This window comes from Hemicordylus capensis, chromosome 2, assembly GCF_027244095.1.
Source record: "Hemicordylus capensis ecotype Gifberg chromosome 2, rHemCap1.1.pri, whole genome shotgun sequence".
NCBI classification, from domain to species: domain Eukaryota; kingdom Metazoa; phylum Chordata; class Lepidosauria; order Squamata; family Cordylidae; genus Hemicordylus; species Hemicordylus capensis.
Genome location: NC_069658.1, coordinates 234680264 through 234702133, shown reverse-complemented (window position 1 = coordinate 234702133; position 21870 = coordinate 234680264). Strand labels below are relative to the sequence as shown.

At 45.7% G+C, this 21870-nt stretch overlaps 1 protein-coding gene across 1 annotated transcript; it reads left to right on the top strand.

The window, feature by feature from the left end:
- The first annotated feature begins 486 nt into the window (after positions 1-486).
- LOC128343853 (vomeronasal type-2 receptor 26-like) lies at positions 487-21623 on the top strand. The gene is made up of 6 exons (XM_053293286.1): positions 487-582; positions 1412-2230; positions 10845-10949; positions 16883-16947; positions 17391-17517; positions 20665-21623. Exons 4-6 carry the CDS (start codon positions 16903-16905, stop codon positions 21621-21623), a joined length of 1131 nt encoding a protein of 376 aa, XP_053149261.1. The 5' UTR covers positions 487-582; positions 1412-2230; positions 10845-10949; positions 16883-16902.
- Positions 21624-21870: the final 247 nt, after the last annotated feature.

Here is a 21870-nt window from a genome sequence, read left to right as displayed (position 1 = left end):
GCACCTCCAAGATAGGTCTGAGAGAGACTCCTGCCTGCAAGCTTGGAGAGACCACTGGCAGTCAGTGTGGACAATACTGAACTAGATGGACTTCTGGTCTGACTTGGAATAAGGCAGCTTGCTATGTTCCTTTGTAATGATTATGTGGTCCTTGGCTGTTGTAGTTCTAAGCAATAAAATCAAAAGTTCTATATGGCTTGGAATAGTCCTTAAATGTATAGAAGAAAGAAGGTGACATTTTGTTCTTACTGAATAGAGGATAACAATGTGGCACTTTTGTTTTGTTCCAGGGAGTCAGGCACAAGGAATTGGCACATCTTGTCCTTCTTGTTTGCCATTCAGGAGATCAACCAGGGCTCCAAGCTCTTGCCCAACATCACCCTGGGCTACAACATCTATCAGACCTATTTTGATGGCCAAATTACTACAGATGCCATACTAGACCTGCTCTCTAGTGGGGGAAGCGATGCTCCGAACTACAGCTGTGGACGACAAAATAACTTGTTGGCTGTTCTTGAAGGGGCTGATTCTGTCATTTCCATTGAAATTTCAACCATGTCAGGCATTTACAAAATCCCACAGGTATGACAGGGAGCAGACAGGGGGCAGAGGAAAGAAATTTTGCAATCTTTCTAGGGAAGCCAGAAGGGGCTAAAGAATCACCAAAAGTGAGGCCAGGGATGTCAGGGATTTGGAAGAGGTTTCTTGCCTTTGCTGTAGTGATAAGGTTCTTTTGAACTACTATCACTTCCAGTCAACCAGGTTTTGGAGATAATAAACACTCCCTTTTTTAGGAGAGTGAAAGTGAGATGAGAACATAAAAACATAAGAACAACCCTGCTGGATCAGGCACAAGGCCAAACTAGTCCAGCATCCTGTTTCACACAGTGGCCTACCGGATGCCACTGGAAGCCCACAGGCAGGAGTTGAGGGCATGCCCTCTCTCCTGCTGTTACTCCCCTGCAATTGATACTCAGAGGCATCCTGCCCTGTGGAGACATGCTTCCTCCCTCCCATCCTTTTTTTAGAACCAATAAGCAGTAGGAAGCCACTTAATGGCACAGCAGGAAAGCAATCTGCTTAGAGAGCAGGAGGCTGTTGTTTCGAATCCCCACTGGTGTCTTTCCCAGAATATGGGAAACTCCTATATCGGGCAGCAGCGATATAGGAAGGTGCTGAAAGGCATCATCTCGTACTGCACAGGAGCAGGCAATGGTAAACCACTCCTGTATTCTACCAAGAAAATCACATGGCTCTGTGGTCACCAGGAGTCGACAGCATAACCAGCTCGACGGCACAACCAATCAACCAGCCAAGCAGTAGTGGCCTTTTCTGGAAATGAGAAGAAGGGGAAGAGGATGGCTGTGGCACTATTCATTGTACCCACACATTTTCTTTCTTTCCTTCCTAGCTCAGTTATGGATTCGCTACTAACGTTTTTGAAGATAAAAATCAGTTCCCTTTTGTCTTCCGAATGGTCCCAAAAGAAGAAACCCAGTACACAGGGATTGTGAAACTGCTGTTGTATTTCAGATGGACATGGATCGGTCTCTTTGCTCCAGACAATGACAATGGAGAAAAGTTCATGTGCACTTTGACACCTATGATGACCAGGAATGGAATTTGTGTTGCCTTCTCAGAAAGAATATCACTACTACAAGTTGCCTATCCAAACGCCTTCACCATGGATAGATCTGTTATGTGGAGACGAGTCAATCTATTTGTGTACTATTGGGACTCTGACCACCCACTTGATCCAATTATCATAATATCAAAAATACTTAAAAATAACCTAAGAACTATTGTAGGGAAAGTCTGGATCACAACAGCCTTGCAGGACATCAATCTGAACTTGGAATATAGCTACCAAAATTTCCAGCACTTCCAAGGTTCTTTGTCCTTTATAAGGAAGATCAACAAAAGGACAAGATATGAGTACTTTAAGCCATATTCCTCCATTGGTTATCAATTTGGGGAGAAAGCATTTCATTGTTTCACTACAAAGCAAGTATTATCCGTGAAAGGCTGGACAAGATGCAGAGAGAAAGAGAATCTGGAGATGCTCCCCCAAGAGGAGCTTGAAAGAGTCTTGTCTCAAGACAGCTACAGTGTTTACAATACTGTCCAAGTTGTGACACATGCCTTAAAAGCTGCATATTCATCTAGCTCCAAGCAGACTGTGATGCGGGCTGGAAACAGATTGGAACGTCAGAGACTGCAGCCATGGCAGGTATGCCTTGTCCCTCTGAGGCAGCCCCACTGAAAACTCTAGTCTATAGTCTCAACTCTGAAATCTGTTTCTTGGATCCAGAGTCTGGGAGGATTTCAAATATAATAGTGAGGATCCATTTTTGGACATTTTCAAAGCAAATTAAATTTTCAAGATTCCTGTTAGAGATCTCCCATTTTGCACCAGTGGAGAGTCGTAAGACTCTCCACATCCAGTACTTGGTCCCAGTTGTCTAGAGCAGGGTTTCTTAACCTTGTGCCCCCAGATGTTGGGCTACAACTCCCAGAATCCCTAGCCACAAAGGCCATTTCTGGGGATTCTGGGAGTTGTAGTCTAACCTCTGGGGGCCCAAGGTTAAGAAACCCTGGTCTAGAGGGAGACCCATCCCTCTTAGGAGACTTTAGGGTCTTCTCATCACTGGTGCAGCCTTTGTGTATTGGAAGCCATTAAAAGGCTCCTTTGCTGAAGGAAGGTCACCATGTTTGTGGGAATTTCATCAGACAGAGGGGCTCTCATGAATTCCTGTTTCCCCTTTATTCCTTCTTGCTTGGCTCTTGCTTCAGAGACCAGCTGACTCTGCTAGGGTGCACCACCCCCTTGGAACGGTGCTTTTCCTAGGAGGTGTTTTTTTTTTTTTTTTTACCAGAAGGTCTAAGATAAAATATATTATACATTAATAGATGACTCTACCCAAGATCAGGGTTTATTCTAATGTGCAGCTGGACACAGTTTATGTAGCGGGAACTAGGTTTTTGTGCAATAGGGAATATGGGAATTTAATAAGGAACAGAGTACTAGAAATATATGAGAAAAAATAAAAAATTAAGATGATTATAGTTTCCTTTTGATCTTTGTAACTTTATATCAATTGTATATTCTTGGGACCAACTACTTGACTAGTTAAAACACCTTTATTAACTCATAATAAAGAGATGGGCAAAATACTTCTAAAAAGTATTTTAGATACAAAATACCTGAGCAAATGTATTTTAGATATAAAATACAAATTAGTATCTTAAGATACATATTAAGTACAGCACAGTAAAGCTGCACTGTTGAGTCGGTGTTGACTCCTCCAACCAAAGAGCCATGTGATTTTCTTTGGTAGAATACATAAGGGGTTTACTATTGCCATCTCCCGTGCAGTATGAGATGATGCCTTTCAGGATCTCCCTATATCGCTGTGGCCCGATATAGGTGTTTCCCATAGTCTGGGAAACATACCAGAGGGAATCAAACCGGCAACCTCTTGCTTGCTAGATAAGTTATTTCCCCACTGCACCATTAGGTGGCTTGTGCAATGCCTTAAAAAAGGATACAATTTTGAGGTGTTTGTTACTTATCCAAACTTGTTTCCATTTCCTTTAAGCAATACAAGTTTTTCAAAAATTTAATCATTCAAGTTGTGCCTTCTGGGACTGTGAATCATCCCAGCAAAGGAAAATAACTGTTCTACAGTAGGGGTGGGCCCGGACCAGTCCGGAGGCCATTGAAAAGGCCTCCAGACCGGTCCGGACCGGTCCGGAGCTGGGTGGTCCGGTCCGGCGGTGGGGGGTCACTTTAAGAGCGGCGGGAGGGTTTACTTACCCTTCCCGCCGCTTTCCGATGTGGCGCCATAATGTGTAGTGTAATTGGGGTGGCAGGATATCTCCCTGCCGCCCCTTCCCTGCTGCTCCTCTGCAAAGCGCTGCAAAGCTCCCAGTAATGCTTTGCGCGCACACGCGCACGTCGTGGTCACTGACGTGCGCGTGCGTGCGTGCGCAAAGCATTACTGGGAGCTTTGCAGCGCTTTGCAGAGGAGCAGCGGGGAAGGGGCAGCAGGGAGATATCCTGCCGCCCCAATTACACTACACATTATGGCGCCACATCGGAAAGCGGTGGGAGGGGTAAGTAAACCCTCCCGCCGCTCTTAAAGCGACCCCCCACCCCAGTGCCGGACCGCAGTGTGGCGGTTCCGTGCACACCCTTATTCTACAGGACCACTTACTGTTAGGCTTGTATTATATCTTTAAAAATAGCCATCGGACAATGGGATACCAATCCAACATTCTAATGTGCTTGGATTTGTCCTGCAAAAACTGGAGTATTTCCAGCTTTTTAAAAACTCAGTCAGATCAATAATTCCAAAGCAACATAATTACCCTGTTTCTTTTTGCTGTGTTTGCTTTGTTTCTCCATTCTCACCAACTCCCAGGGGCGTCTGTTAATCCTGCTTAGAGTAGACGCACTGAAATTTTAGAGTAGACCCACTGAGTTTTACAGGGGTTACTCAAAAGGATTCCCCTAAACCCAAGCTGTTACTCAGTAAGAAAGCTTCTAGTTTATATACAAATCAAAAGGATTTATTTGTATATGCTCCTACAAATCAGAAAATAAAGAAAATTCTAATTGCCCTTTAAGACAATGTGGTGTAGTGATTAGATTGTTGGATGAGGACTGGGAGACGCAGGTTAGAGGCCTCATTCAGTCAGATCCCTGTGTGATCTTGATCACTCACTATTTCTCAGCCAAGCGTACTTCTTAGGATTGTTGTGAGGATAAAATGGGGAGAAATAAACTTGAGATAATATACATGGAGTCAAATGCTCCTGTGAGGTAGTCTGTCTCTCTGTCTCTGTCTCTGTCTCTGTCTCTCTCTCTCTCTCTCTCTCTCTCACACACACACACACACACACACACTGTGACCAACTTTACAGGGTGTTGTGAGGGAAAATAGGGCAGGATCCTCACAGATCCTGGCACTCCTGTGCAGCCTGACGCCTTACTAAACGCATCTGTTAGCTGATGGGTGTGTCCATATGTCAGCTGACCAGGTGTCAGGTGTGTTCTCGGGGTGCGTCCCAAGGATACACAGAGATGGGGGAATCCCCCAATGCACTGCGCACAGTGCATTATGGGATATGTGGTGGCCAGAACAATGAGTTCCAGCCACATATCACTCCACGCTCCCCCATGGAGTGCTGCTCATCAGAGCATGCAGGAGGCATGCTGAAGATAGAGTTTGGAGTTGAAAGCAGCCTCCCCTTCCACACACACACACACCCTCCTCACCCACTCTTGGCGATTGTGAAAATCAACTCAATGTGTCCTGCTCCCACCACAGCCAGGTAACCTGGACAGCCAGCTAAGTACTCTTCATGCCCTCCAGCAATTTGAACACAAAGCTCTCCAAAGGTAAACTTCAGATAGAGAGTATCCTGGTGATTTGTTTCAGAGAGAGGAAAGAAATGGAAATTAATGCTACCATTAATCAGCCACAGTAAACAATAGGGGACACAGAGCGGGTGATATTTGTAAACTATTATGCAAAACAACCTGGCTAAGCCTAGGACAACTTGCAAAGTTATGCAGAGGATGGAACAGAAGAACCTCAGTCTCTTCAGGTCAGGTCAGGTCCACTTGCAGCACTGCAAGTGGAGGGACAGAGGAAATTTAAAGTGAGCGAGCTGTGAGGTAGGGAGTTCTCTTGCATCCAAAATTCAGAGGAGGGGGGAGCTGCTCCCTCTTGCCTCAACCATGGACTCCCATGCCACCCTCATCCCTCATTTCCCATTTAACTCACAGGGACAGTCTCTGTCTCTGTCTCTGTCTCTGTCTCTGTCTCTCCCCATTTTGATTTTCAAACTTGCCTGGCTGACCAGTCAGCAGCAGAGTAAAACTATTCAAAGTTTAGGGGGCAGAGAGGGAGGGACACACACAAGGATGCTTGGAAGTCAATGGGCTGCCTGCTTGCAATAAAAAGCTCCTGAAGCAAGAAAGTAAAGCAATGATTGGCTGAGATGTATTTTAGTTTCGGCAATGTATTTTAAAAATACAAAATACCTGAGCAAATGTATTCTAGATACAAAATACAAAGTACTTTTCTGGAAAGTATTTTAGATTCAAAATACAAAAGTATTTTAAATACATATTTCCCAGACTATGGGAAACACCTATACCAGGCAGCAGCGATATAGGAAGATGCTGAAAGGCATCATCTCATACTGCACGGGAGATGGCAATGGTAAAGCCCGCCTGTATTCTACCAAAGACAACCACTTGGCTCTGCTAACCTGGCAAAAAGGCACCTTTTAATGTGGCGATTCTCTTTATTTAGCAGTGGGAGAATAACTGGCCCTATCCACCCCCAGCGCAGTACCTCCAGTGACTGTTGCTGGTGTCTATCTTAATGTTTCTTTTTAGATTATGAGCCCTTTGGGGACAGGGGTCCATCTTATATTATTTATTTATTATTTCTCTATGTAAACTGCCCAGAGCCTTATTTGGAAGGGGGGTATAGAAATCAAATAAATACATAATTAATAAAAGATATTTTAGATACTGCCCATCTCTGCTCATTGGATTCTGTATATAAACAGCTTAGCTGTGAATGGTGTGCCAGTAGGTGGTGCATGAGGTATAGCAGCTAGCAAAGCTGCTAAAGGTGGCGCATTGTTGGGTGGTACAAATCAGGATTGCAGAAGGTTTTGCAACAGCAGTCTTGGATTGCTTATTCATTCTGATACAAACTAGTACAACCATTAGTTGACCAAGAGGATTGTTTTAGACAGGAATGAAATTCAAGGGATACAGCAGACTAACTAAATATGTATCTTTATACCACACAGCACAGGCCTTGTGCTTGCCTTGTCCTGGTAAAGTAAAGTGTGCTGTTGGGTCAGTGTTGACTCCTGGCGCCCACAGAGCTATGTGGTTGTCTTTGGTAGACTACAGGAGGGGTTTACCATTGCCATCTCCCGTGCAGTATGAGATGATGCCTTTTGGCATCTTCCTATATCGCTACTGCCTGGCATAGGTGTTTCCCATAGACTGGGAAACATACCAGTGGGGATTCGCACTGGCAACCTCTGGCTTGCTAGTCAAGTCATTTCCCCACTGCACCATTAGGTGGCTAGCCATAAGTAAAACCTTTTCAAGGACAAAGTGGCTTCCGGAAAGCTGGGCTTCCCTAGCAACCTACTACCGACTCCAGCAGCTACAATTGTCCTCAACAGCAGCCCTTGAACTAACTTCTTCCTTCTCAACTCTTCAAGTCTTTAAGTAAAGAGCTCAAGATACAAGAGGGGCCAACTCCATTTCCATCCCTTTGTCTAGGCCTTTTGTCTTCCTCCTACTCTTAGGCTGCATTTGTATGTAACGTGGAAACGTGGGTCTAATGGACCCATGGTTCTGTCCAGTTTTCCTTCAAATTTTTATAACCAGTGAGTGGAAAGAGTTTTGTCCTGGGCGGCAACATCAAATCAGTTTGCACCTCTCGCTCTCTCTCTCTCTCTCTCTCTCTCTCTCTCTCTCTCTCACACACACACACACACACACACTTTATTGACTACTAGTATGTTTAAGCCCGTTATAATAACGGGCGCTAGCTTTTACCCTCCCTTTATTTTTCCTCTTTTTTTGGTTTAATCTTTCTGTCTGTTTCTTTATCTCTCTGTCTCTTACTCTCTTTACTGTTTTCCTGTATTCCCCCCCCCTTTTTTGTTTTTTGCTATTTCTTCTCCCTTGCTTTGTTCTAACATATTCATGAATTTATTTATTTTTTGGTTTAAGTAATTTTCTGTATTTCTCCCCCCCTGCCCTCATAGTATTTATTTATGCACCACTGTGAGTGGAAAAGGAACTGTGAGTGGAAAGGAACTCTCTCTGCTTGTGAGGGCTACCCTGTCGGCTGGTGTGCTGTCTCCCCTCAGGGAGTTGTGACTGCAGCCTGATATCATGGTTCTCGTTAGTAAATTTTGACAGTGTGGTGACAGTAATCATCAACGTGCTGTGCTCTGTTAAGCTTGCTAAATAAAAGATCAAAGTTTGCTCCACTGTGAGTGGAGAAGCACTTTCTCTGGTTCTGAGGGCTTCCCTGCTGGTTGGTGTGCTGACTCCCTTCAGGGAGTTTAGACTCCTGGCAGTATTTGGTTGTAAATCACTATTAGAAAGCCACTCCTGGATGTTATGAGTTAATTTTGGCAATGAAGTGCCAGAAATAAGCGTCCTGTTTTGCTCTCGGAATAATCTCCTCTAACGGTGAAGTGGAGACCGTTAGTGAACTCGGCTGCTGCGTGCGGCCATTATTTCTGCAGGCTGTTTTCCTGCCCTTAGTTGGAAGGGGGGGGGGGAAATTTCGCAATATGTGATTGGTTGGCTGGGGAAAGGGTGACGAAATGGCGGCTGCACTCCGCTCCATGAGCTGGGCTTACTGTGTACTTTTGTTTGTGCTTGTGCAACTGTGTGTTATGGCAGCCCGCCCTCCCAAGTCCTCCTTTCCACCACCCCCTGACACGGACGGCCATTTCCTTTTAAATATTGTCAAGAACGACTAAAAGGGCTAAAATGCCCCATTAAAATGCCCCCGCGGCTGCCGCCGCCAACCGGCCACCCCCCCTCCAAGCAAAACCCCACACCCCCTCGTTTTAGGGCCCAAACGGCCCATGAGCATTCCCCCGGGGCTCCCGCTGCCAAACTACCGCCAGTCCTCCCAGCTGCCGAGACCTCTCCTCCCCGGGAGCACGTCCTAAAATCGCTTGCATGACCAACGTAGAGAAGGAGAGAGGAGCTCGCGTTCACTCCTTAAAGCCTCTTCCTGCACTGCCGCTTTGGCCAAAAAGGACGCAATAGGCGTCCTTTTCGGCCAAAGCGGCAGTACGGGAAGAGGCTTTAAGGAGGGAGGTGCTCTGCACGCGAGCTCCTCTCTCCTTCTCTACGTTGGTCATGCAAGCGATTTTAGGACGTGCTCCTGGGGAGGAGAGTTGTGTTGGTAAGCAGGTTTCGGCAGCTGGGAGGGCGGGCGGGCGGTTGGCGGCGATAGCCGCGTGGGCATTCGGGGGCATTTTCAAGGGCTGTTTGGGTCCTTAAACGTGCAGGTGGGGGTTTAAAGCTTGGAGAGGGGGGCGGACGGTTGGCGGCGACAGCCGCGGGGGCATTTTAATGGGGCATTTTAGGCCTTGTAGTCGTTCTTCACAATATTTAAAAGAAGATGGCCGTCCGTGTCCGGGTGGCTGTGTCTTTCTGGGCCGTTCTGAGCATGTGCTCCGCGCATGCTCAGAACGGCCCAAAAAGACATGGGCAGCACGGGCGCACGCCCAAGCATTTTATGGTATAAGATTGCACAATGCAAAGTGCAGTGTGCAATTTCTAAAAACCTTTTTCCCTGCCGTGGTTTCCCCCCCCTGCCGCCTCCTGCCCCCCCCCCGAGCTCTTGGCTCTTAGGGCACTGTCTGGGGAGCCGCTGGGGGGAGCTGCCTCTTCCTCCTCCTCCCATCTTCCTCTGGCAGCTCCATCTGCAGCTGCTGGGGGGGAGCCACTGCCACCTCCCATTCTCCTCCCCCCTGCCTCCAGCTCTGGTCTCTCTGGTCTCTGTCTGGGGAGCCACCGAGGGCGGGGTGAGCTGCTGTGGGAGAGCTGCCACCACCTCCTCCTTCTCCCATCCTCCTCCCTCCCATCCTCCTCTGGCTGCTCCATCTGCAGCAGCTGTTGGGGGAGCCGCTGCCTCCCATCCTCCTCCATCTACTTCGTTTGCACCCAGAACTGGAAGAGGAGACCCAGCTGGCAGTGGGGACGAGGAGGCGTGGCAGTGACCCAGCCAAGGAGAGGGGGAAAGCGTGTAAGTGCTTCCCAGCCAGGGATGAGTGGAGACAGGGTGCAGGGGTGTCAGGCACTTGGGTGGCAGTGGCGGGCTTAGCACAGACTGTGCGCCCACCAGAAACATCTGCGTACTGGCCAGGAAGTTGGTGCACATGTGCATGCACATGCACCTTAGAGGGAACACTGGTTCTGTCCCTCTCATCTGAATTCGGACATAACAGTGTGCTTCCTTTCTGCAGTCAGCAAGACTGCAGACGAGAGGGGGATCTGGCTGTATGGGCTTCCTTCCTGAAGGACAGCCCACACAGCCACTCACACTGGAGATGAGGGAGGAGCTCCCTCATCTGAGGGAGGAGCTCCCTCATCTCTGGTTCCAGGGGGACACAGCCTGCGGTTCCGCATTCAGACATACCACAGGTTGTGCCCAACCTCAGGTTGCATCAATGAAACTCTCTAAAACCTGAGGGTTTAGATTGGAGTTCCAAATCTGAATCCTCAGTTTTGTTGCTGCAAAAAACCTCCCATTTCCACGCATTTGGATGTCACATCGGTGGAACCATTCGCCTGCGGTTCCATGTTACATGAGAATGTGGCCTTACTCTTCTGTTTTATCCCAACTACACAGCAGCTACAGTTCAGGACACAGGCCTCAATTGTCTAAAGCAGGGGTTATCAAACTTTTTATTACTGTGACCCCCTAAAATATTATATCAAGTATGGGAAGTGCTCACACATTGGGCATGGGGGAAGGAACCAGCTTCTTGTGTAGTTTTGGTGGCGGGGGGGGGAGCTTAGAACAAAACCTGCCTAAGATGTGCCCCCACCCTCAAGTCATGAGTAATTTAGAGCCGAAAGTGAGCAGGGCTGACTCAGATCCAAAATGGTTTCTGTCTAAATGCTGGTGTTTCCTCTGTCATTCTAGCTTCACGCTTTTCTGAGAAGGTTTTATAATGCTTCCTTGGACAGACTGTGTTTGGATGAGAATAGGGAGTTGGCAGATGACTTTGATATTGTGAACTGGGTGCTCTTTCCCAACCAGTCTCAAGGCAGAGTTACAGTTGGAAGTATCACAGGAGAGGCATCCTCTGACGTAAAGCTCACCATTAATCCAGAAGCCATCATGTGGTCCGGGCCATATGACAGGGTAGGCGAAATGATGTTTTTCTTTTGATTGCCAATGACATCCGTTGAGCTCTTATAATGTGATGAGTGCTATATAGAGATCGTAAAAATGGTATGATTCCTGCCCAGTTAACTTACAGGCTAAGAATACAAGGAGTATGAATGCTGGAAGACCACACATAGCTTGAAGCATGCTGGGAAATGTACAGATATACGCAGGCAACACTAGTAGTTGTCAAGACAAAATCCAGTCCCAGAAGAGATGTCCTTAAGCGCAGGGTCCCCTGACATGAGCTGACAGCTTGTAAAGCTAAAGCCCAAAGTGCAGACAGCTGAAGGTACCCATCCATTGTTTAGGAAGAAGGCCTATTTATACCAAGGACTTCTCACAGCTTCCAAATCACAGAGGCCAAGTCCTCATTTTATTTAAGTATATCACCTTTCATTGAATGTTAATTTGATTATTCTGCTGTCACTGTTTATCCTCAATAGTCCTCTCCTATAGCAATAGCAATAGCACTTACATTTATATACCGCTTTATAGCCGGAGCTCTCTAAGCGGTTTACAATGATTTAGCATATTGCCCCCAACATTCTGGGTACTCATTTTACTGACCTCGGAAGGATGGAAGGCTGAGTCAACCTTGAGCCCCTGGTCAGGATCGAACTTGTAACCTTCTGGTTACAGGGCGGCAGTTTTACCACTGCGCCACCAGGGGCTCTCCTATAACAACTATTGCCCTTGATAGCAGGGGAATGCTTTCTCTCCATTAGAGAAAGTCCAGATATTTTAAAAAGGAAACAGATGTATTCACAAAGCAAAACAAAACAAAAGATGGTCCTTAAAAAAAAAAAAAGCCAAAACAAACACAGTTCAAGGCACACAATTTTTTATTCTTCATTCTAAGCCCCTCTCTGCCACTTCCTTGGCAGTTAACTTCCAACTGAATCTATTTGATAAAATTGATGTATGGCATTTAATACCTAAGAAATTAGCTTTAATTTACAAAAATGTATCTAATAAGCGTTGGAGATGTAACAAAAGCGAGGGGTCCTTTTATCACATGTGGCAGTCCTGCAGAGAAGTAAAGAGGCCTTAGGATATGACTTATGATGAATTTAAAAAGATTCTCAAATGTATGTCACAAGAGACTTGAACCCTTTCTGTTGGGCATAATCAATGAAGAAATCCCGAAAGAAAACAGAAATGTCTAAATTTACTGTATTAGTAAGAGATGACCATTTAGGAAGTTTTCTAGAAGACTGGAAACCCTCGTTGTGGTACAGGAAAAACAATGTAAATTGGGATTTATCAATGGGGCTTGAAATGTAAAAATACCAGTTGGGGAATTTGTTTGAGTAATGAAACTAAAGGATTATTATGTTAAAATATGAAGAAAATATTTATATGAAAGCAAATATAGATGTCACAGTATAACTATGTTGAAAGATGAACTGGAAGTCACATTGGTATCTAGAAAACTTATAAAAAATATAAATGCAAAAAACTTCCAACTGAATCTAAAACATGAATTCTGACATCTGTAGAACTCCTCCTGTCAATCAAACCTGGCAACAGCTGCCATTCTTAACTCCCTAAACCCCTAGATTAGACAAACATATCATTGATTATTAACTAGTCAATTCTCCATAGCACGGCAGTTTACAATATAAAAACATGAGAGAGTATAATGAAGGAATCCTAGAATATCATAAAACAATTGGTAAGAAAAACCAAATCCACTAAACCCAACAACATGATCAACCACCCAGTAGCACAAATGGCTACAAAAGGCCGACATAAAAAAAGAATTTATTTTCCTGACCTCAAAAATATAACAAGAAAAATCTGGCTGGACTTCCTCTGGAAAGAAATTAGTTCTGAGATCAATCTCAAAAAGGCTCTGCTAGCTTGGCCTCGATGTAGGATGGTAGATTCAGTGGGGCCTTGTTGGCTGACTTAACATTGCAGTGTCTATATTCTCTGAGTTAAGGCCCACACCATTTATTGATTGATTTAATAATTTATAGTCCACTTTCTTTTTATTAACCAAAAGAAACCTCAGAGCAGCTTACAAAAGCAAAAATTCAAAAAGAAATGTCACAAACCGCATAAAATCAATTAACAAAATAAATTTCACCAGATGACAGCATGAATATATAACATAATAAACAGTCCTTTGCCAGCAGGAAAAACACCAAAGCGGCACATAACTATACATACTGGCTGACATCCAGACTAATGCAGCTCTGGCACTATGGGTGTGCATGTGTGTGTGCGCGCTTTTCACTGATCTCCCCTTCCCTCTGAAGCACACTGTGCTTTTCAAAAATATCTCCTTGAGTGTCGTCAAGGCCAGATTATTTAATTAATCAATCAATCAATTAATTAATTAATTAGTAACATTTAATATACCGCCCACTCCGAAGACTCTGGGCGGTGTACAAAAGTACATGATTATGACATGCAGCGGCCCTAAGCTATGTCAAACCTAAAAGACCCGACTGCATCACTGCTGGGAAGTCTCTCTGGTAAGAGATACCCTTCTATTACAGCAGAGTGCACAGAGGCACAACACAGTGGAGTCTGCCTAGGCATGCGTGTATGCTGAGAGTAAAAGAAACTTGGAGCCAGTTCATAGTTTCAAATCAATATAAGGAGTCTTTATTGGAGAACTCCATTCTAGATAGGAAAGTGGAGAGACGGGATCTTTAATCTATCTATCTAGCCGGATGCAGAGGGATGGTTTCTACATCTCTGCACACATGGTGCAGGGAAAGAGGAGCGTGTGTGTTGCAAGGGAGAAGAAAGGGAAGAAGAAGAGGCAGGCAGGCAGGCAGGCAGGAAGTGTCCCTGATAGTAGCAATCTACATATCAAAGGGATAGTATCAGAGCAGTAGAGAAGGGGTGACCAATGTCTTGGCCCCTCTAGCCCTCTGACTCACACTAATCTGTCCCCCTCTGTCACTGAGGCATGAGCCAGCACAGAGTCCTAACAATCACAATATGGGTCAGAAAGCCTGTCCAAGCTAATAATTCACCACACACACCCATGCACCATGCAGCAAGTTTATCTGAAGAGGTGGATGTTGCTTCTAACTGTGATGATGGGCATTGGTCTAAACTGAGACCTGGACTAAAATAATTTCAATATAACACAGGCCCCCTCTCGCCTAGCTATGCCCCTGCTGCCCAGATTTATAACGTGGTTTAGTCGTTAAGAGTGCCGGACTAGGATCGGGGAGACCTGAGTTCAAATCCTCATTCAGCCATGATACTTACTGGGTGACTCTGAGCCAGTCACTTCTCTCTCAGCCCAACCTACTTCACAGGGTTGTTGTGAGGAGAAACTTAACTATGTAGTACACCACTCTGAACTCCTTGGAGGACAAGCGGGATATAAATGTAATCCTCTCTAATAAACGCCTTGGTGTCCGTCCGTGGACGGACACCAAGGCGTGTGTTCGTGCCTCCCTGGCCTGTTCTGCGCATGCGCGGAGCGCATGCGCAGGTCGGCTGCGGCAAAAACGAACACAGGCACCAGGCAGCCATGTTGGTTGCTTTGCCGGCCGCGGAGTTGACAAAGGCGGCCACGGGGAGGGCAAAGGCGGCAGTTGCTTGCCCAGCCGCGGAGACGACAAAGGCGGCCACGGGGAAGGCAGAAGCGGCTGCGGCGGCCGCAGGGAGGCAGAGGCGGCGGCGGCTCCAGGCCAGCCGCAGAGATTGGAGAGGCGGCGCAGGCTCTGGCCCGCCCGCCAAAAAGAGCAGGGGCAGCGGCAAAGGGTCCGGACCAGCCGCTAGGAGAGTAGAGGCGGCGGCAAAGAGTCTGGACCGGCCGCAAGGAAGGGACAGTCGGTGGGACCGGGCGGCACTATGGGTGGCGGGGGCGGCACTCAGACCGGTCGCAGGGAGCTCGCCTCGGCCAGAGGGGCTCGCAGACCCCGAGAAAACTGGGCGCTTCCAACAAGGACTCACCCGCAAGGTGCCTCCTGCTCCACCGGGCCGCCTCGGCCGCTGCTATCACTTCGTGCCCGCCTAGCTCGCCGAAAAGCAGGGCAGGCACCGGCCAATAGCACTACTTGCATTCCCATCGTGCACCGCACGCCGAAAATGGCAGATTTGTTGACCTCCTTTACCTGTTAGGGCGCTCTCAGGAAACTGGAGGAGCCCAGTGCATGCTGGGAGGTTGCCCACTTGAGGCTGTCTCCTCCAAGCCTCAAAATGCATGCCAGGAATAGTAGTTTTGTCCCATTTTGCAAGCGCTTACCAGTTGTATGCCTGAAGGGGTTACCTTTGCTAATTAACAAGTGGCTTCTGATTCATTGGTTTCTAATGTGGTAGCCTTTGTTCATTTGCTTCACAAATGTATGCTAAGTAATGCTACAGCATGCAAAATAACGCTTGCACCTAAAATGCTAAATCTTTTTTCACAGCATTAAGCGCATAAGGGATTTAGCAGCTGGCTTTTAAAAATAAGGCTGGATGGATAGTATCACACACACACACACACACACACACACAAACACACACACACACACACACACACACACACAAGAGGGGAAATAGAAAACCGCTGTAAAAGCCAGTAGGTGGCATATGGGATGTATGTCTTGAAAATGTCTGGGAGAAAAACAAAAAATAGAAAAGGAGGAATAAATAAATAAATAAATAAATAAATAAATAAATAAATTTAAAAGGCCAATAGAAAGGAAGAACTATTAAAGGAAGAGAAAAAAAAGCTAGCACCCGTTATTATAACGGGCTTAAAAATACTAGTACATAAATAAATAAATAAATAATTGTATAGCCATATAAGTATATTTTGTCTTTGTTTGTTTGTTTGTTTGTTTGTTTGTTTATCACAGTTATATACCGCCCAAACTTTCGTCTCTGGGCGGTTAACATAAAACAAATAAAACACATATAAAAAGTTAAAACAATTCAACAATTTAAAATCAATCACAAAATTAAAACCAACACATTTTAAAAGGATGAGAAAGCTTGGTTAAAAAGATGGGTTTTCAGATGTTTTTTAAAAATTGCCAGAAATGGGGAGGATCGTATCTTAGTAGGGAGCGCATTCCACAATCTCGGGGCAGCAACCAAGAAGGCCCGTCTCTGTGTAGCCACCTTATCAGAACAATGATGTCTGTGAGAGTCTTTAAACTCCTCTTTTTTAAACCAATGATGTAAAACTTGAAATGTAGTCCCTTTTTGGTATTCAGAGGTCCCTCATAATGTGAGTCCCTGAGCTGTGGCTGTGCTTACATCCAGCACTGAGTGTTGAGCAACCAGCAGGGGCATCTTTTTAGGAGGAGGCACAGTGCGCTGGAGACGGAAGAGGAGATCGAAGTAAATCATCCCTTCCCTTTAGCATCAGCACTACACTCCTTTGGATTTAAGGTATTAACACCCACAGTCTAGGGCTTCATTGGTTTAAAATTTGGAGGATAAAATGGGGGGACCTCTTGAATTTCTGCCTGGAGATTTATGTGGCATTTATGCCATGATTTATGAGATTTATGTGGCATTTTGGAGAAGCACTCTGCATCAGGCAGAAATTAATGGGGGCATCTCTAGGGAGTGATTGGGGAAGCTGCACATGTTGATTTCTGTCTGGAGGCACCCTTTGAAAGACCAAGGCAAACTGGGGATACATGGAGCCTCATTTCTAAAGTCAGCATAATATAAAAGATTGTACGAAGTCTTTAAAGGTTACATGACATGGAAGTTGAGTACCTGAACATGCAATTTTTCTAGACATTTTAGAGCATGAATGAAAATAGTAAGAACCTTAGCTCTTCTCTCAAACTGAAAGCATGTTGATTTGTGAATTATAATATTGATCTGATATTTTTCATCTTATGTAATATAGAATATAGTTGGAGGACATGATGACTTATTTTAAAGAGCTTTTACTATACATATTCTGGTATTAATTTTTTTTTTTTAAGAAAAAGATGGAATTTGCGAGATGCCCTCACTCTCTGATCTTAATCAGCAAACAACCTTATATGAGGTAGGTGGTATTTTCAGAGCAGTAGTAGAACCATCAGAATCCATTTTTGTCATCGGAATGGAAGTATGGCCATGTCTTCAAAGCCTTTCAGGGCTTTGAAGACATGACCATACACAGAAGTAATGCAGAATGTGAGCTTTCTGCATGGTTTTCAGAACAAACACCAGTGCAAAGTTTAAGACAACTTTACTTCTGAGACAAATGCTTAGAGATCAGTACAGAACTTGCTGACTCACACACAGGAACAGGAACAAAAAGAACAAGAAGGAGAATAGAAACTCCTAGCTAGCCCAACCAGCACAGAGGAAACTACAGTGCCCCCTCTGGCTGCTTAGCAGATTACATGCAAACTATAAACAGTAAGTTACGCTGCAGCTGTTGCATATCCTAACAAGAAGTGACCCTTACAATTCTTCATTTTTGCTCTTTGTCTCTGTTGTTAGACTGTACCTCCTGCTAGGTGCACAGAAAGCTGTCGCCCTGGTTATATGAAGATGATTCAGGAAGGAAAACAAATTTGCTGCTATGAATGCTTGCCATGTGCCGAAGGGACAATCTCCATTCAGGAAGGTGGGTGTCTCTAGAGGAATATGTCAATTTTGGAAAATAAAATTAACTCACTCACTGGTAAAAGGCAATTCTGGGCAATGCCACTACCTGGACTTCCAGGGACAGCATCAGGTTTAAGGAGGACCCCCGAGCAATGAAATTTGATTTTTGTGGGGATTATGACCACTTCTAAAATCAGATTTCTCTCACTGCTCAGATTAATGGTTTTACTGACTTAAAGCACTTCCAGCTCATCTGGCTCAAATTTCAGCTTGTTTCAAATTTCAGCCCCCACCCAACTCAGAACAACCCCGAGACACCAGTGCAGGACATCAACTGCCTCCCTGGAACCAGCAGATTTAAATGATAGATGAAGCTGGTTGTCAGTACACCAATGACACCATTTACTATTCGGAGTGTGCCCAAAACCAGGATCACACAGATTGCCAGTGTGCATGCACAGCATGGTGATAGGGCAGTGGAGATTCCATATGCAGATAGGAGGAGGAGCCTGTGATTGTTAAGGACAGTTGGAATGCAAGTGTTACTGGTTTGAAGACTTTCTTGATTGTAGAGGAGAGGAATCTCTCTCTCTCTATAAAAGGATAGTGGTCAGGGGTCTGGAAGAGAGGGGCCGTGAGGGGGAAAAGAGCCCCTTCAGAAGAAGGAGGCTGCCGTTGTGTGACTTAGATGAGGAAACAAGATGAACAAAATCTGTTAACTCAGGAAGGCAGAGAGGGAGAGAGGGAGAGAAGAAGGGAGTGGAAGAAAGACAGAGGGTAAGAGCAAGTGGAGGAGAGAGAAAGAGAGAAAAAGAAAAGAGGGGAAGAAAGAAGAAAGGAAGGGTGAGGGACGGGCCCAAGCCTGTCAATGGCCTGCGGGGAATGAGGGGCCATGGTGGTGCCTATTGGCAGCAAGGAAGGGCCCAGTCAACCACTGCTGCTGTTTGGGGCTACAAAGGGCATTGGTGGAGGGAGGAAGGGAGCCAGACAGACAGACAGACAGCCAAGGGACGGACCTGGACCTATCGGCCTGAGGGGAACAAGTGGCCATGGCGGTGGTGGCAGCGAGGAAGGGCCCGGTCAACTACTACTGCTGCTCCTGCTCCTGTGGGAATGAGCAGGAATGGGGTTCAGGAGAGAGTGGGGTGGTCTCTGGGGATGGGGGCTGCAGCACTGGCCAATAGGGACCAGCAATGCTACAGCTGCAAACAAGAGAGGTGAGGGCGATGGAGTAAAGGGTTGGAGGAATGACCAAGAGGGGTGCAGGGGATGGAAGCAACTGGATGGAGGAGCAGGAGTGGATGTGTGGCTCAGGTGAGAGTGGAGAGATCTCTGAAGTGAGGGGGGCTGTGGCAGGGGGTGAGGGGAGCAATCAAGTACTAGCCCGCAGATGCTCTGTGTGGGTTAAGCTAGTATACTATAACTGCTGAAGACTTCTTCCAGTGCTTTTATGTATACCTTAAACAGTACAGGGCAGGCACAGAATAGAACCTGCCACATTCCACAGCCTAATAGCCAGGATGTGGAGCTTCTGGGTATGTCCGTCCAGGTAGGCCCTACTTACCACCCTACTTTGGTTCCCTCTGGACCTTTAGAAGTAGCTCCGGTTGATTCAGACCAGCTCTCTGTGAATCACTCCAGCATGCGCATCCAGAGTTGCCCCCTGCATGGCTGCAATTGGGGTAGCAAATGCACCCCACCATATGCCTGGAACTGTGAGCTGACAGCTTCCATTTTGGATACCTGAGTTCATGGGATCATGAACTCCACATGCTCATATTTGGCAAACCTTGCAACTGGTCACTTAACACAAGCAAAGCATGGGGCAATGTACCCTGAAGTCACAATAATAAAGACTGGAGGGAATCATCCCAAAAAACATCTCTTTACCTCCATCAAAGAGAAGGAAGCAAGCTAATTGGATGTCAAATTAAAGAAACTGTCCGAGGGAAGTAACAAATTCCCTTTTGCAAGAGAAATATCTTCACTAATCCTCTCCGCAGTAACTCGAGATAAGTATGGAGACTCCCCACGCCACCATCCACAATTAAATGAGCTGGCAATGCCTAGAAGGAATGAACTCATTAAAACCTATCTCTGCACCTGGAGAAATCCTGCTTCAAAATAATCTTTTGAGTTCAACCATTGAGATCTACACACACATTTTCCCAAGCCATTCCAGCCTTTTGTTCCTTAGGATCACATCCACAGTTGATCCATTCATGTAACCATGAATTTCATTGTTCAACATGAGTTTCTGCCCCTCCAGGGAGGGAATGTGACTTATCTATTGCCCCAGGACCTGATTCTGACTGCATGTAGCCCTGGCCCAGACATATGGCCAGGAGACAATCTGCAGAGGAGTCTACCTGGACCTTCACCATACTGGTTCTCAAGCCTGCGAGTGGTAGCTATATGCCACTGGGCCATTCTTTCCCCTGCTTTCCTGCCTTCTTCCTGTTAGGAGATTTGCCCGTGTGCCCATCTACAAGTGCACCAAATGTACCACCGGACAGGGATAGGTAAACCTAACCCTCTGAATTTTCTCACACACACCCCCCCACTTTTCTTTTCTTTTCTCTATTCCTGCATTCAAACCCTTTCTGCAGCAAGCCTTAAGCTGATTTGTTTGCAATTTGGACTTAAAGCTAAACAACTCTTAGTGAGATTTTAGTCAAGTACATCCATTCAGATTTTATTGCCTTGTCTAACCAATTTTCACTTTCCTGTACCCCTTCCCTTCCCCCATAAATATTTATATTACATCTATGCTTCCTCATCATTTCCAGACCAAAACTTTTCACAAATTGATACTGTCATAGACTGCTCCCCCCATAGTCAAGCTGCTTCCCCATGTTAAGCCAAAAGCATAATCAGAGTGTCCAGCCAAGCACTCTTTAGCTGTTCTATTATCATTATTGGGGCTACTTTGGATGAAAGATGGACTGGAAGGAGTAAGAATTTTGATATAACCAGCATGCCCTCCCTCACCTGGAAAGGCGAAATCCCATATTGCTATTTGACAAGGGTACCATGATTGCATGTTCCCCATACGAATTGTCATGCATGCCCTCCCAGACAAATTCTTTCTTTCCACTGTGTCTACTTCCATATTATAGATACAAAGCAAACTTTAAATAGTCTAATGACTCTTTTTTCTTTTCAGATGCAGACCATTGCAACAAATGTCCAGAAAATCAGCATCCAAACAGAGGCCAACATCAATGTGTCCCCAAAGTTATAACCTTCTTGTCCTATAAAGAATCATTGGGGATCATCCTAACTTCCTTTGCCTTATACTTGTCTCTCACCACAGCTTTTGTGTTAGGAGTCTTCATTAAATACCTAGCAACTCCAGTAGTCAAAGCTAACAACCGAGACCTCTCCTTCATTCTCCTTGTCTCCCTCCTGCTTTCCTTTTTGTCCTCTTTTCTATTCATTGGACATCCCAGGAAGGTGACCTGCCTTCTCCAACAAACTTCCTTCTTCATCATCTTCTCTGTTGCTGTCTCTTCTCTGTTGGCCAAAACCATCACTGTGGTGGTGGCATTCATGGCCTCAAAGCCAGGGAACAGGATGAGGAGATGGCTGAGGAAGAGCTTGGCCAACTTCATAGTATTTTGCTGTTCCAGTATTCAGCTTGGCATTTGCACCATCTGGCTGGGGAACTCTCCACCCTTCCCAGATTCTGATATGCACTCTCAGCCTGGGCACATTATCCTGCAGTGTAATGAAGGGTCTGTCACCATGTTTTACACTGCTCTTGGCTACATGGGCTTCCTGGCTGCCATCTGTTTCACGGTGGCTTTCCTAGCTAGGAAGCTGCCTGGAGCATTCAATGAAGCCAAGTTGATCACCTTCAGCATGTTGGTCTTTTGCAGTGTTTGGTTCTCCTTTGTCCCAACCTACCTGAGCACAAAGGGGAAATGCATGGTAGCTGTGCAGATCTTTTCTATCTTGGCCTCCAGTGCTGGGTTACTGGGTTGTATCTTTCTTCCAAAATGCTACATTATTTTGTTGAGGGCTGATCTAAATACAAAGGTTCATCTAATGACAAAAATGAAAGATGGCACCCACTCCTTCGTATTAGAGAAAGAGAAGGATTCTGTCCCTGTCAGATTCTGAACCAGGATCAAGTAGAGGAAAAATGACTTTGAACAGATGCACAACCTGTTGCTTTCCAGAGATTTGGGTGCTGGACCATTGCAGTAGCTCTTTTTTGTTTTGTTTTTTTGTTTGGACCATTATAGCAGTCCTTGCAAAAACTGCACCTCCCACCAGGGAAGACTTTATTTCTTCCATGCTGTACTGCATGTCAGCAGTGTTCAGCTTAGGCTGCTAGGAGATCATTCAGGAAGGTAATTCATTTTGA

Excerpts from the sequence above, each read along its gene's own strand:
- LOC128343853 (XM_053293286.1), top strand. The coding sequence starts at position 16,903 with ATGCCCTCACTCTCTGATCTTAATCAGCAAACAACCTTATATGAG. Across the intron at positions 16,948-17,390 it reads AGCAAACAACCTTATATGAG|ACTGTACCTCCTGCTAGGTG; the intron begins GTAGGTGGTATT and ends CTCTGTTGTTAG. Across the intron at positions 17,518-20,664 it reads GACAATCTCCATTCAGGAAG|ATGCAGACCATTGCAACAAA; the intron begins GTGGGTGTCTCT and ends TTTTCTTTTCAG.